We start from the raw sequence: 15,255 nt of genomic DNA, 5'->3' as shown, positions 1-15,255 counted from the left end.
AACTGAGTTAGGAAGGATGCCCATATCTTTGTAATGACTGGGTGCAGCATTGATACACCATATAAAGTGTAATTGATAACTTAACCATGCTCAAAGGGCTATTCAATGTCTGCTTATTTTTTATTTTATTTGTATCTACCAATAGGTGCCCTTCTTTGCGAGGTATTTGAAAACCTCCCTGGTCTTTGTGGTTGAATCTGTGTTTGAAATTCACTGCTCGACTGAGGGACCTTACAGATAATTGTATGTGTGGGGTACAGAGATGAGGTAGTCATTCCAAAATACTATTGTTGCACACAGAGTCCATGCAACTTATTATGTGACTTGTTATGTGAACTTATTTAAGCTTGCCATAACAAAGGGGTTGAATACTTATTTACTTTTTTAAATAATTTGTAAAAAATGTTAAAAACATAATACCACTGACATTATCGGGTATTATGTGTAGGCCAGTGTCACAAAATCTAAATTGAATCCATTTCAAATTCAGGCTGTAACACAACAAAATGTGGAAAAAGTCAAGGTTTGTGAATACATTCTGAAGGAACTGTATACAAAACACAGGAAAATCACATTTCTGACTGCACTGGGTCTTTAATAAGGTTTGCATAGATCTTTAAGGTGCCAGGTCGGACAATTTGGACTACTTTTGATGTGTAGATGTGCTGTCTGTAATCACCATGCAGTCAAACCCATTCATACAGTATTTTTATTACATTTGTCAAACTGTAAGATGAAGAAACAAGTAATGTATTGCAGATTTTAAAATAAATTAGTTCATAGGTAATCAAGAGAGGAAATAACAAAACAACAAAAAAATATATTGTAATGAAGCTTATTATACATTAAATAAATAAGTGATAACTGTTTTAGTCAGTGGACAGCACAGCTTGAAACCACACATGACATAGTTAATAAATATATAAACATACTTTGTTCAGCTCACCTCAAACGTTGATTAACAGCCAGATGAATTATATAAAAAGTAGTACATTGCACAAAAAACATGTGGCCTATTATCAATTTTCTTTTTATGATAAAAATATATGGAAGTCCTCACTTGATCTTCTCAGATGCAATGGTGTGTATTCACAAGTGATTTTCCATGCATTAAAGTCCCGTGATTAGCAGATATAGATGATTGGCTGTTCTTGTGATGACAGTTGCCCACAGATGTTAGTGTTGTCACCTCAGAAGAGGCCGTTTCTGGTGGTGTACTGTACATTGTAAGATCTACGTCTGTGCCAGCGTCTCCTTACAGCTGCACAGCAGCCACACAGCATGCACTACAAAACAAAGATGGGGAAGTATGATTCACATGTTAAATCAATATCATTGCAGAGATTGAACAGCTTATTTGATAATATACTTTGTAGAGTATTTTCACAGTACACAAGTGAACACAAGCCTATACGTACACATAGCAGGATCCACAGGGGTACCAGAATGATAGCGATGCCACAAGGGATGATAATGGCCAGAGCCCAGCCAGGAAACCCTCCACCACTTGTGGTATTGAAAGGAGTGGTCAGCAAAACAGTAAAAAGTGATGTGGTGCCGGTAGTTGTTGGGGCAACAGTGGTTGTCAGGAGACCTAGAATATCAATGAAAATACATTTTAAGAGTGATTATAAACTTGTAATATGTCAAATACAGTACCACAGATGTGAACGTGTTTTTTTGAGATTGAGTATTACGCATATTTTACATGATGTTTGATAACTCATTGTAATAAAAAAACAGAAAAAGCAACAAAAGCAGCATACCTGAGACTTTTAAGACTTCCTCTAGAATAGCACTAGGGAGGTTGATTTCTCCCTCTTTGTATACATACATCACGTCTGCCCTGATTTGAGTGCCAAGAGTACTGTGGGAAAAAAAAGGGTTTTGTGTGAGAGTTGAACATGTTCCCTCCATCCTGTTTAGCTGTACAAACAGCAGCTGTATGACATCTGCAGACATTCTAAAGAGTGAGTTGAGAAAGCTGGGTTGGTTCACGGACATGACGTTGTACTTACGTGAAGTTGGGTTTGGGAAAGTCAAACTGTTTGCTGTCTGGTTTACAAAGAATATCACGGAGCTAAAAGGGGAGAAAACACCAAGTTGTCAATTACTATCATGACCTGAACATGACCATGGATGTATCTTATGTATAAAAGTATCTTACTAGGCTGTTAATTGAATCCTGTATCTGGCTGTAGGTCTCACTGGTGAATGTGATTCTATTACTTCGCGACTCCATGGTTACATTGGTTATTTTGAAACCAAGATCAACGGCAAATGAAGTATCTGTAAGTTCTGTGAGGACACAAATAATTGTAACTATAGCAACAGACAAAATGAATTGCTACAATTTAGGAGTTTCAACATTAGAAAACATTCAAGAAGTATTTACATAGCGGAAGCAGTTGAATGTTTTTATCTATAAAAAATGTAATAGAGTGGAAATAAATGTCTTCATGATATAAGCCTAATTTGTTGAACTCACTGATATAAGTTCCATTCTGGAAGGTGGTTTGAGTGTTTGTCTGAATGTTGAATTGATGATACAGTTGCTTGTTGAAGGCACCAAGGACATCATCCTCAGTGGGCACTGGTGTGTTGAGCTGGAACATCAGTCTAACAAAAACCACCACTGTTCCAAATCTAAGAGAAAATAATAATAAATAGAAAAGTAAATTTCCTAAAGAAAATGTGTATTCTTGCTAGCTTGTCTTAAGGTATTTATGGTTGTGAAATAAGTTATAGTAGTGGTAGTCACTGCAGTAGTAATGGAAGTGACTGGTTATAGTTGGGAAAAGTAGGCAGATGGAAAAATTGATAGATTGGATAGGATAGCCAGAACATGTAAACGTTGGTTTGTGTCTCTAGCTTGAATGGTTCAATAGTTACTATTATTGTTGGTAGGTTATTATATGCTAGTTTATACTTGTTTGAATTAGTATAGTTTATAACGTTTTGAAAATGTTAAAGTTGTTTTAAATGTTTGTAGCTGAAATGGTTAAGGAGCAGCATCATTTTAAATGTTTAACACTGTGTTTCCATGATTGGCATTGAATCAATGAATTGTTGTTCTAATTTATGCATATTATATAATTAAAGTTTATACAAGTTTTAGAAAATGTGAAGCTTTTGACAAGCAATCTAAGATGGGTCAGTCTGTACATTTCAACGTTGGTTTGGTCTTTGTAGCATAAATAGGTCAAGAGAAGTGGCGAAACCAAATATTTCTCATTAAAGCCTATGGAGCTTTTATGCAACCTTAAAATGGTTATAGTTCAACAAGTATAAATAGTATAAAAAAGCTGAATAAAAGCAATCTAAGTTGGGTCAGTCTGAAAATATCAATGTTGGTTTGGTGTTGAAATGCATTGGGAGCTGATTTAAATATTGTTGTAGTACTAAGGGTATTAATGCAACAAAGAAAATTCCTCAAGTAATCTAAATTGGTTCCGTTTTCATAGCTTGAAGCGTTTAAGTACTAGAGCGGGCTAAATTAATCAAATAATTAGAAGAAGTATGTAAGAAATATGGTGGTCTTGCCTTCAGCAAGCACATTAATAACAATAGATTGGCTTTATATAGCGCCTTTCTACCAACTGAGGTCCTCAAAGAGCCTTTATATAGCGCCTTTCTACCAACTGAGGTCCTCAAAGAGATTTTCTAAAGAAAGGCTGACATTTTGAATGCTTTATGAAAATATCAGTAGTTAACGACACAAGCACGGATATACATGGTTCTTCGCTTCAAATGTTCCTTGATTGACAAAGTGTTAATTGAATTGCATAAAACAATTCTACTAAATGATCTTGTTTACCTAGTTGTTGGTGTCACTGAAGCCATAGAAGTTGAGGTAAAAGTTGCAGTTGTCGTTGTAGGAAGTACAATTGTGGTTGTACTTGTAGATGATGCAGTTGTAGTCATTGTAGGAGCAGCAGTTGTGGTTGTTGTTGTAGGACCTGCAGTTTTAATTGCCGTAGTAGAAGCCACAGTGGTGGTGGTGGTTGTTGGGGCAACAGTGGTTGGCAGGAGACCTAGAATATAAATGAAAATACATTTTGGGGGGATTATAAACTTGTAAAATGTAATATACAGTACCATAGATGTGAAAGTGTTTTTTTGAGATTGAGTATTTCACATATTTGAAATGGTGTTTGATACCTCACCGTAATAACAAACAGAAATAGCAAAAAAAGCAGCATACCTGAGACTTTTAAGACTTCCTCTAGAAAAGCACTAGGGAGGTTGATGTCTTCCTTTTTGTATACATACATCACGTCTGCCCTGATTTGAGTTCCAACAGTACTGTGGACGTAAAAATTGGTTTTGTGTGAGAGTTGAACATGTTCCCTCCATCCTGTTTAGCTGTACAAACAGCAGCTGTATGACATCTGCAGACATGCTAAAGAGTGCAGTTGAAAAAGCTGGGTTGGTTCACGGACATGACGTTGTACTTACGTGAATTTGGGTTTGGGAAAGTCAAACTGTTTGCCGTTTGGTTTACAAAGAATATCATGGAGCTAAAAGGGGACAAAACACCAAGTTGTCAATTACTATCATGACCTGAACATGACCATGGATGTATCTTATGTATAGAAGTATCTTACTAGGCTGTTAATTGAATCCTGTATCTGGCTGTAGGTCTCATTGGTGAATGTGAGGCTATTGCTTTGCGACTCCATGGTTACATTGGTTATTTTGAAACCAAGATCAATGGCAAATGAAGTATCTGTAAGTTCTGTGAGCACACAAAACAATGGTCACTATAGCAACAGACAAAATGAACTGCTACAATTTAGGAGTTTCAACATTAGAAAACATTCAAGTAGTATTTACTTAGTGGAAGCAGTTGAATGTTTACCTATAAAACATTTTATAGAGTGGAAATAAATGTCTTCATGATATAAGCCTAATTTATTGAACTCACTGATATAAGTTCCATTCTGGAAGGTGGTTTGAGTGTCTGTCTGATTGTTGAATTGACGATACAGTTGCTTGTCAACGGCACCAAGGACATCATCCTTAGTGGGGACTGGTGTGTTGAGCTGGAACATCAGTCTAACAAAAAACATCACTGTGCCAAATCTAAGAGAAAAATAACAATAAAAAAAAAGTCAATTTCCTAAATAAAATGTGTGTTCTTGCTAGCTTGTGTTAAAGTCTTTATAGTTGTGAAATAAGTTATAGTAGTGGTAGTCACTGCAGTAGTAATGGAAGTGACTGGTTATAGTTGGGAAAAGTAGGTTGATGTAAAAATTGATAGATTGGATAGGATAGCCAGAACATGTCAATGTTGGTTTGTGTCTCTAGCTTGAATGGTTCAAGAGTTACTATTATTGTTGGTAGGTTATTATATGCTAGTTTATACTTGTTTGAATTAGTATAGTTTATAACGTTTTGAAAATGTTAAAGTTGTTTTAAATGTTTGTAGCTGAAATGGTTAAGGAGCAGCAGCATTTTAAAATGTTTAACACTGTGTTCCCATGATTGGCATTGAATCCATGAAGTGTTATTCTAATTTATGCAAATTATATAATTACTGTTTATAAAAGTTTTAGAAAATGTGAAGCTTTTGACAAGCAATCTAAGATGGGTCAGTCTGTACATTTCAACGTTGGTTTGGTCTTTGTAGCATAAATAGTTCAAGAGAAGTGGCGAAACCAAATATTTCTCATTAAAGCTTATGGAGCTTTTATGCAACCTTAAAATGGTTATAGTTCAACAAGTATAAATAGTATAAAAAAGCTGAATAAAAGCAATCTAAGTTGGGTCAGTCTGAAAATATCAATGTTGGTTTGGTGTTGAAATGCATTGGGAGCTGATTTAAATTTTGTTGTACGACTAAGGGTATTAATGCAACAAAAAAAATTCCTCAAGTAATCTAAATTGTTTCCGTTTTCATAGCTTGAAGCGTTTAAGTGCTAGAGTGGGCTAAATTAATCAAATAATTAGAAGAAGTATGTAAGAAATATGGTGGTCTTGCCTTCAGCAAGCACACTAATAACAATAGATTGGCTTTATATAGCGCCTTTCTACCAACTGAGGTCCTCAAAGAGATTTTCTAAACAAAGGCTGACATTTTGAATGCTTTATGAAAATATCAGTAGTTAACGACACAAGCACGGATATACATGGTTCTTCGCTTCAAATGTTCCTTGATTGACAAAGTGTTATTTGAATTGCATAAGACAATTCTACTAAATGATCTTGTTTACCTAGTTGTTGATGTCACTGAAGCCATAGAAGTTGAGGTAGAAGTTGCAGTTGTCGTTGTAGGAAGTACAATTGTGGTTGTACTTGTAGATGCTGCAGTTGTAGTCATTGTAGGAGCAGCAGTTGTGGTTGTTGTTGTAGGACCTGCAGTTTTAATTGCCGTAGTAGAAGCCACAGTGGTGGTGGTGGTTGTTGGGGCAACAGTGGTTGGCAGGAGACCTAGAATATAAATGAAAATACATTTTAGGGGGGATTATAAACTTGTAATATGTCATATACAGTACCATAGATGTGAAAGTGTTTTTTTGAGATTGTGTATTACACATATTTGACATGGTGTTTGATACCTCACCGTAATAACAAACAGAAATAGCAACAAAAGCAGCATACCTGAGACTTTTAAGACTTCCTCTAGAAAAGCACTAGGGAGGTTGATGTCTTCCTTTTTGTATACATACATCACGTCTGCCTTTATTTGAGTTCCAACAGTACTGTGGACGTAAAAATTGGTTTTGTGTGAGAGTTGAACATGTTCCCTCCATCCTGTTTAGCTGTACAAACAGCAGCTGTATGACATCTGCAGACATGCTAAAGAGTGCAGTTGAGAAAGCTGGGTTGGTTCACGGACATGACGTTGTACTTACGTGAATTTGGGTTTGGGAAAGTCAAACTGTTTGCCGTTTGGTTTACAAAGAATATCATGGAGCTAAAAGGGGACAAAACACCAAGTTGTCAATTACTATCATGACCTGAACATGACCATGGATGTATCTTATGTATAGAAGTATCTTACTAGGCTGTTAATTGAATCCTGTATCTGGCTGTAGGTCTCATTGGTGAACGTGAGGCTATTGCTTTGCGACTCCATGGTTACATTGGTTATTTTGAAACCAAGATCAACGGCAAATGAAGTATCTGTAAGTTCTGTGAGCACACAAAACAATGGTCACTATAGCAACAGACAAAATGAACTGCTACAATTTAGGAGTTTCAACATTAGAAAACATTCAAGTAGTATTTACTTAGTGGAAGCAGTTGAATGTTTACCTATAAAAAATGGTAAAGAGTGGAAATAAATGTCTTCATGATATAAGCCTAATTTATTGAACTCACTGATATAAGTTCCATTCTGGAAGGTGGTTTGAGTGTCTGTCTGATTGTTGAATTGACGATACAGTTGCTTGTCAACGGCACCAAGGACATCATCCTTAGTGGGGACTGGTGTGTTGAGCTGGAACATCAGTCTAACAAAAAACATCACTGTGCCAAATCTAAGAGAAAAATAACAATTAAAAAAAAAAGTCAATTTCCTAAAGAAAATGTGTGTTCTTGCTAGCTTGTGTTAAAGTCTTTATAGTTGTGAAATAAGTTATAGTAGTGGTAGTCACTGCAGTAGTAATGGAAGTGACTGGTTATAGTTGGGAAAAGTAGGTTGATGTAAAAATTGATAGATTGGATAGGATAGCCTGAACATGTCAACGTTGGTTTGTGTCTCTAGCTTGAATGGTTCAATAGTTACTATTATTGTTGGTAGGTTATTATATGCTAGTTTATACTTGTTTGAATTAGTATAGTTTATAACGTTTTGAAAATGTTAAAGTTGTTTTAAATGTTTGTAGCTGAAATGGTTAAGGAGCAGCAGCATTTTAAAATGTTTAACACTGTGTTCCCATGATTGGCATTGAATCCATGAAGTGTTATTCTAATTTATGCAAATTATATAATTACTTTTTATAAAAGTTTTAGAAAATGTGAAGCTTTTGACAAGCAATCTAAGATGGGTCAGTCTGTACATTTCAACGTTGGTTTGGTCTTTGTAGCATAAATAGTTCAAGAGAAGTGGCGAAACCAAATATTTCTCATTAAAGCTTATGGAGCTTTTATGCAACCTTAAAATGGTTATAGTTCAACAAGTATAAATAGTATAAAAAAGCTGAATAAAAGCAATCTAAGTTGGGTCAGTCTGAAAATATCAATGTTGGTTTGGTGTTGAAATGCATTGGGAGCTGATTTAAATTTTGTTGTACGACTAAGGGTATTAATGCAACAACAAAAAATTCCTCAAGTAATCTAAATTGTTTCCGTTTTCATAGCTTGAAGCGTTTAAGTGCTAGAGCGGGCTAAATTAATCAAATAATTAGAAGAAGTATGTAAGAAATATGGTGGTCTTGCCTTCAGCAAGCACACTAATAACAATAGATTGGCTTTATATAGCGCCTTTCTACCAACTGAGGTCCTCAAAGAGATTTTCTAAAGAAAGGCTGACATTTTGAATGCTTTATGAAAATATCAGTAGTTAACGACACAAGCACGGATATACATGGTTCTTCGCTTCAAATGTTCCTTGATTGACAAAGTGTTAATTGAATTGCATAAAACAATTCTACTAAATGATCTTGTTTACCTAGTTGTTGATGTCACTGAAGCCATAGAAGTTGAGGTAAAAGTTGCAGTTGTCGTTGTAGGAAGTACAATTGTGGTTGTACTTGTAGATGCTGCAGTTGTAGTCATTGTAGGAGCAGCAGTTGTGGTTGTTGTTGTAGGACCTGCAGTTTTAATTGCCGTAGTAGAAGCCACAGTGGTGGTGGTGGTTGTTGGGGCAACAGTGGTTGGCAGGAGACCTAGAATATAAATGAAAATACATTTTAGGGGGGATTATGAACTTGTAATATGTCATATACAGTACCATAGATGTGAAAGTGTTTTTTTGAGATTGTGTATTACACATATTTGACATGGTGTTTGATACCTCACCGTAATAACAAACAGAAATATCAACAAAAGCAGCATACCTGAGACTTTTAAGACTTCCTCTAGAAAAGCACTAGGGAGGTTGATGTCTTCCTTTTTGTATACATACATCACGTCTGCCCTTATTTGAGTTCCAACAGTACTGTGGACGTAAAAATTGGTTTTGTGTGAGAGTTGAACATGTTCCCTCCATCCTGTTTAGCTGTACAAACAGCAGCTGTATGACATCTGCAGACATGCTAAAGAGTGCAGTTGAGAAAGCTGGGTTGGTTCACGGACATGACGTTGTACTTACGTGAATTTGGGTTTGGGAAAGTCAAACTGTTTGCCGTTTGGTTTACAAAGAATATCATGGAGCTAAAAGGGGACAAAACACCAAGTTGTCAATTACTATCATGACCTGAACATGACCATGGATGTATCTTATGTATAGAAGTATCTTACTAGGCTGTTAATTGAATCCTGTATCTGGCTGTAGGTCTCATTGGTGAATGTGAGGCTATTGCTTTGCGACTCCATGGTTACATTGGTTATTTTGAAACCAAGATCAACGGCAAATGAAGTATCTGTAAGTTCTGTGAGCACACAAAACAATGGTCACTATAGCAACAGACAAAATGAACTGCTACAATTTAGGAGTTTCAACATTAGAAAACATTCAAGTAGTATTTACTTAGTGGAAGCAGTTGAATGTTTACCTATAAAAAATGGTATAGAGTGGAAATAAATGTCTTCATGATATAAGCCTAATTTATTGAACTCACTGATATAAGTTCCATTCTGGAAGGTGGTTTGAGTGTCTGTCTGATTGTTGAATTGACGATACAGTTGCTTGTCAACGGCACCAAGGACATCATCCTTAGTGGGGACTGGTGTGTTGAGCTGGAACATCAGTCTAACAAAAAACATCACTGTGCCAAATCTAAGAGAAAATAACAATTAAAAAAAAAAGTCAATTTCCTAAAGAAAATGTGTGTTCTTGCTAGCTTGTGTTAAAGTCTTTATAGTTGTGAAATAAGTTATAGTAGTGGTAGTCACTGCAGTAGTAATGGAAGTGACTGGTTATAGTTGGGAAAAGTAGGTTGATGTAAAAATTGATAGATTGGATAGGATAGCCTGAACATGTCAACGTTGGTTTGTGTCTCTAGCTTGAATGGTTCAATAGTTACTATTATTGTTGGTAGGTTATTATATGCTAGTTTATACTTGTTTGAATTAGTATAGTTTATAACGTTTTGAAAATGTTAAAGTTGTTTTAAATGTTTGTAGCTGAAATGGTTAAGGAGCAGCAGCATTTTAAAATGTTTAACACTGTGTTCCCATGATTGGCATTGAATCCATGAAGTGTTATTCTAATTTATGCAAATTATATAATTACTGTTTATAAAAGTTTTAGAAAATGTAGAGCTTTTGACAAGCAATCTAAGATGGGTCAGTCTGTACATTTCAACGTTGGTTTGGTCTTTGTAGCATAAATAGTTCAAGAGAAGTGGCGAAACCAAATATTTCTCATTAAAGCTTATGGAGCTTTTATGCAACCTTAAAATGGTTATAGTTCAACAAGTATAAATAGTATAAAAAAGCTGAATAAAAGCAATCTAAGTTGGGTCAGTCTGAAAATATCAATGTTGGTTTGGTGTTGAAATGCATTGGGAGCTGATTTAAATTTTGTTGTACGACTAAGGGTATTAATGCAACAAAAAAAATTCCTCAAGTAATCTAAATTGTTTCCGTTTTCATAGCTTGAAGCGTTTAAGTGCTAGAGCGGGCTAAATTAATCAAATAATTAGAAGAAGTATGTAAGAAATATGGTGGTCTTGCCTTCAGCAAGCACACTAATAACAATAGATTGGCTTTATATAGCGCCTTTCTACCAACTGAGGTCCTCAAAGAGATTTTCTAAAGAAAGGCTGACATTTTGAATGCTTTATGAAAATATCAGTAGTTAACGACACAAGCACGGATATACATGGTTCTTCGCTTCAAATGTTCCTTGATTGACAAAGTGTTAATTGAATTGCATAAAACAATTCTACTAAATGATCTTGTTTACCTAGTTGTTGATGTCACTGAAGCCATAGAAGTTGAGGTAAAAGTTGCAGTTGTCGTTGTAGGAAGTACAATTGTGGTTGTACTTGTAGATGCTGCAGTTGTAGTCATTGTAGGAGCAGCAGTTGTGGTTGTTGTTGTAGGACCTGCAGTTTTAATTGCCGTAGTAGAAGCCACAGTGGTGGTGGTGGTTGTTGGGGCAACAGTGGTTGGCAGGAGACCTAGAATATAAATGAAAATACATTTTAGGGGGGATTATAAACTTGTAATATGTCATATACAGTACCATAGATGTGAAAGTGTTTTTTTGAGATTGTGTATTACACATATTTGACATGGTGTTTGATACCTCACCGTAATAACAAACAGAAATAGCAACAAAAGCAGCATACCTGAGACTTTTAAGACTTCCTCTAGAAAAGCACTAGGGAGGTTGATGTCTTCCTTTTTGTATACATACATCACGTCTGCCCTTATTTGAGTTCCAACAGTACTGTGGACGTAAAAATTGGTTTTGTGTGAGAGTTGAACATGTTCCCTCCATCCTGTTTAGCTGTACAAACAGCAGCTGTATGACATCTGCAGACATGCTAAAGAGTGCAGTTGAGAAAGCTGGGTTGGTTCACGGACATGACGTTGTACTTACGTGAATTTGGGTTTGGGAAAGTCAAACTGTTTGCCGTTTGGTTTACAAAGAATATCATGGAGCTAAAAGGGGACAAAACACCAAGTTGTCAATTACTATCATGACCTGAACATGACCATGGATGTATCTTATGTATAGAAGTATCTTACTAGGCTGTTAATTGAATCCTGTATCTGGCTGTAGGTCTCATTGGTGAATGTGAGGCTATTGCTTTGCGACTCCATGGTTACATTGGTTATTTTGAAACCAAGATCAACGGCAAATGAAGTATCTGTAAGTTCTGTGAGCACACAAAACAATGGTCACTATAGCAACAGACAAAATGAACTGCTACAATTTAGGAGTTTCAACATTAGAAAACATTCAAGTAGTATTTACTTAGTGGAAGCAGTTGAATGTTTACCTATAAAAAATGGTATAGAGTGGAAATAAATGTCTTCATGATATAAGCCTAATTTATTGAACTCACTGATATAAGTTCCATTCTGGAAGGTGGTTTGAGTGTCTGTCTGATTGTTGAATTGACGATACAGTTGCTTGTCAACGGCACCAAGGACATCATCCTTAGTGGGGACTGGTGTGTTGAGCTGGAACATCAGTCTAACAAAAAACATCACTGTGCCAAATCTAAGAGAAAATAACAATTAAAAAAAAAAGTCAATTTCCTAAAGAAAATGTGTGTTCTTGCTAGCTTGTGTTAAAGTCTTTATAGTTGTGAAATAAGTTATAGTAGTGGTAGTCACTGCAGTAGTAATGGAAGTGACTGGTTATAGTTGGGAAAAGTAGGTTGATGTAAAAATTGATAGATTGGATAGGATAGCCTGAACATGTCAACGTTGGTTTGTGTCTCTAGCTTGAATGGTTCAATAGTTACTATTATTGTTGGTAGGTTATTATATGCTAGTTTATACTTGTTTGAATTAGTATAGTTTATAACGTTTTGAAAATGTTAAAGTTGTTTTAAATGTTTGTAGCTGAAATGGTTAAGGAGCAGCAGCATTTTAAAATGTTTAACACTGTGTTCCCATGATTGGCATTGAATCCATGAAGTGTTATTCTAATTTATGCAAATTATATAATTACTGTTTATAAAAGTTTTAGAAAATGTAGAGCTTTTGACAAGCAATCTAAGATGGGTCAGTCTGTACATTTCAACGTTGGTTTGGTCTTTGTAGCATAAATAGTTCAAGAGAAGTGGCGAAACCAAATATTTCTCATTAAAGCTTATGGAGCTTTTATGCAACCTTAAAATGGTTATAGTTCAACAAGTATAAATAGTATAAAAAAGCTGAATAAAAGCAATCTAAGTTGGGTCAGTCTGAAAATATCAATGTTGGTTTGGTGTTGAAATGCATTGGGAGCTGATTTAAATTTTGTTGTACGACTAAGGGTATTAATGCAACAAAAAAAATTCCTCAAGTAATCTAAATTGTTTCCGTTTTCATAGCTTGAAGCGTTTAAGTGCTAGAGCGGGCTAAATTAATCAAATAATTAGAAGAAGTATGTAAGAAATATGGTGGTCTTGCCTTCAGCAAGCACACTAATAACAATAGATTGGCTTTATATAGCGCCTTTCTACCAACTGAGGTCCTCAAAGAGATTTTCTAAAGAAAGGCTGACATTTTGAATGCTTTATGAAAATATCAGTAGTTAACGACACAAGCACGGATATACATGGTTCTTCGCTTCAAATGTTCCTTGATTGACAAAGTGTTAATTGAATTGCATAAAACAATTCTACTAAATGATCTTGTTTACCTAGTTGTTGATGTCACTGAAGCCATAGAAGTTGAGGTAAAAGTTGCAGTTGTCGTTGTAGGAAGTACAATTGTGGTTGTACTTGTAGATGCTGCAGTTGTAGTCATTGTAGGAGCAGCAGTTGTGGTTGTTGTTGTAGGACCTGCAGTTTTAATTGCCGTAGTAGAAGCCACAGTGGTGGTGGTGGTTGTTGGGGCAACAGTGGTTGGCAGGAGACCTAGAATATAAATGAAAATACATTTTAGGGGGGATTATAAACTTGTAATATGTCATATACAGTACCATAGATGTGAAAGTGTTTTTTTGAGATTGTGTATTACACATATTTGACATGGTGTTTGATACCTCACCGTAATAACAAACAGAAATAGCAACAAAAGCAGCATACCTGAGACTTTTAAGACTTCCTCTAGAAAAGCACTAGGGAGGTTGATGTCTTCCTTTTTGTATACATACATCACGTCTGCCCTTATTTGAGTTCCAACAGTACTGTGGACGTAAAAATTGGTTTTGTGTGAGAGTTGAACATGTTCCCTCCATCCTGTTTAGCTGTACAAACAGCAGCTGTATGACATCTGCAGACATGCTAAAGAGTGCAGTTGAGAAAGCTGGGTTGGTTCACGGACATGACGTTGTACTTACGTGAATTTGGGTTTGGGAAAGTCAAACTGTTTGCCGTTTGGTTTACAAAGAATATCATGGAGCTAAAAGGGGACAAAACACCAAGTTGTCAATTACTATCATGACCTGAACATGACCATGGATGTATCTTATGTATAGAAGTATCTTACTAGGCTGTTAATTGAATCCTGTATCTGGCTGTAGGTCTCATTGGTGAATGTGAGGCTATTGCTTTGCGACTCCATGGTTACATTGGTTATTTTGAAACCAAGATCAACGGCAAATGAAGTATCTGTAAGTTCTGTGAGCACACAAAACAATGGTCACTATAGCAACAGACAAAATGAACTGCTACAATTTAGGAGTTTCAACATTAGAAAACATTCAAGTAGTATTTACTTAGTGGAAGCAGTTGAATGTTTACCTATAAAAAATGGTATAGAGTGGAAATAAATGTCTTCATGATATAAGCCTAATTTATTGAACTCACTGATATAAGTTCCATTCTGGAAGGTGGTTTGAGTGTCTGTCTGATTGTTGAATTGACGATATAGTTGCTTGTCAACGGCACCAAGGACATCATCCTTAGTGGGGACTGGTGTGTTGAGCTGGAACATCAGTCTAACAAAAAACATCACTGTGCCAAATCTAAGAGAAAATAACAATTAAAAAAAAAAGTCAATTTCCTAAAGAAAATGTGTGTTCTTGCTAGCTTGTGTTAAAGTCTTTATAGTTGTGAAATAAGTTATAGTAGTGGTAGTCACTGCAGTAGTAATGGAAGTGACTGGTTATAGTTGGGAAAAGTAGGTTGATGTAAAAATTGATAGATTGGATAGGATAGCCTGAACATGTCAACGTTGGTTTGTGTCTCTAGCTTGAATGGTTCAATAGTTACTATTATTGTTGGTAGGTTATTATATGCTAGTTTATACTTGTTTGAATTAGTATAGTTTATAACGTTTTGAAAATGTTAAAGTTGTTTTAAATGTTTGTAGCTGAAATGGTTAAGGAGCAGCAGCATTTTAAAATGTTTAACACTGTGTTCCCATGATTGGCATTGAATCCATGAAGTGTTATTCTAATTTATGCAAATTATATAATTACTGTTTATAAAAGTTTTAGAAAATGTAGAGCTTTTGACAAGCAATCTAAGATGGGTCAGTCTGTACATTTCAACGTTGGTTTGGTCTTTGTAGCATAAATAGTTCAAGAGAAGT

At 35.5% G+C, this 15,255-nt stretch overlaps 1 protein-coding gene across 1 annotated transcript; it reads right to left on the bottom strand.

The window, feature by feature from the left end:
• Nucleotides 1-577: 577 nt before the first annotated feature.
• LOC311116656 (uncharacterized protein) lies at nt 578-14,686 on the bottom strand. The gene is made up of 29 exons (XM_084157438.1): nt 14,060-14,686; nt 13,806-13,906; nt 13,418-13,634; nt 12,129-12,286; nt 11,809-11,939; nt 11,660-11,721; nt 11,406-11,506; nt 11,018-11,234; nt 9,729-9,886; nt 9,409-9,539; nt 9,260-9,321; nt 9,006-9,106; nt 8,618-8,834; nt 7,327-7,484; nt 7,007-7,137; nt 6,858-6,919; nt 6,604-6,704; nt 6,216-6,432; nt 4,928-5,085; nt 4,608-4,738; nt 4,459-4,520; nt 4,205-4,305; nt 3,818-4,034; nt 2,489-2,646; nt 2,168-2,298; nt 2,019-2,080; nt 1,767-1,867; nt 1,419-1,594; nt 578-1,286 (listed from the first exon to the last, which is right to left on the bottom strand). Exons 2-29 carry the CDS (start codon nt 13,873-13,875, stop codon nt 1,191-1,193), a joined length of 3,687 nt encoding a protein of 1,228 aa, XP_084013564.1. The 5' UTR covers nt 13,876-13,906; nt 14,060-14,686; the 3' UTR covers nt 578-1,190.
• Nucleotides 14,687-15,255: the final 569 nt, after the last annotated feature.

The sequence above is a fragment of the Coregonus lavaretus genome (assembly GCF_964263955.1).
Source record: "Coregonus lavaretus genome assembly, chromosome: 3".
Classification (NCBI taxonomy): domain Eukaryota; kingdom Metazoa; phylum Chordata; class Actinopteri; order Salmoniformes; family Salmonidae; genus Coregonus; species Coregonus lavaretus.
The sequence above is the reverse complement of the archived record's forward strand: the minus strand, read 5'-3'. Positions and strand labels throughout refer to the sequence as shown.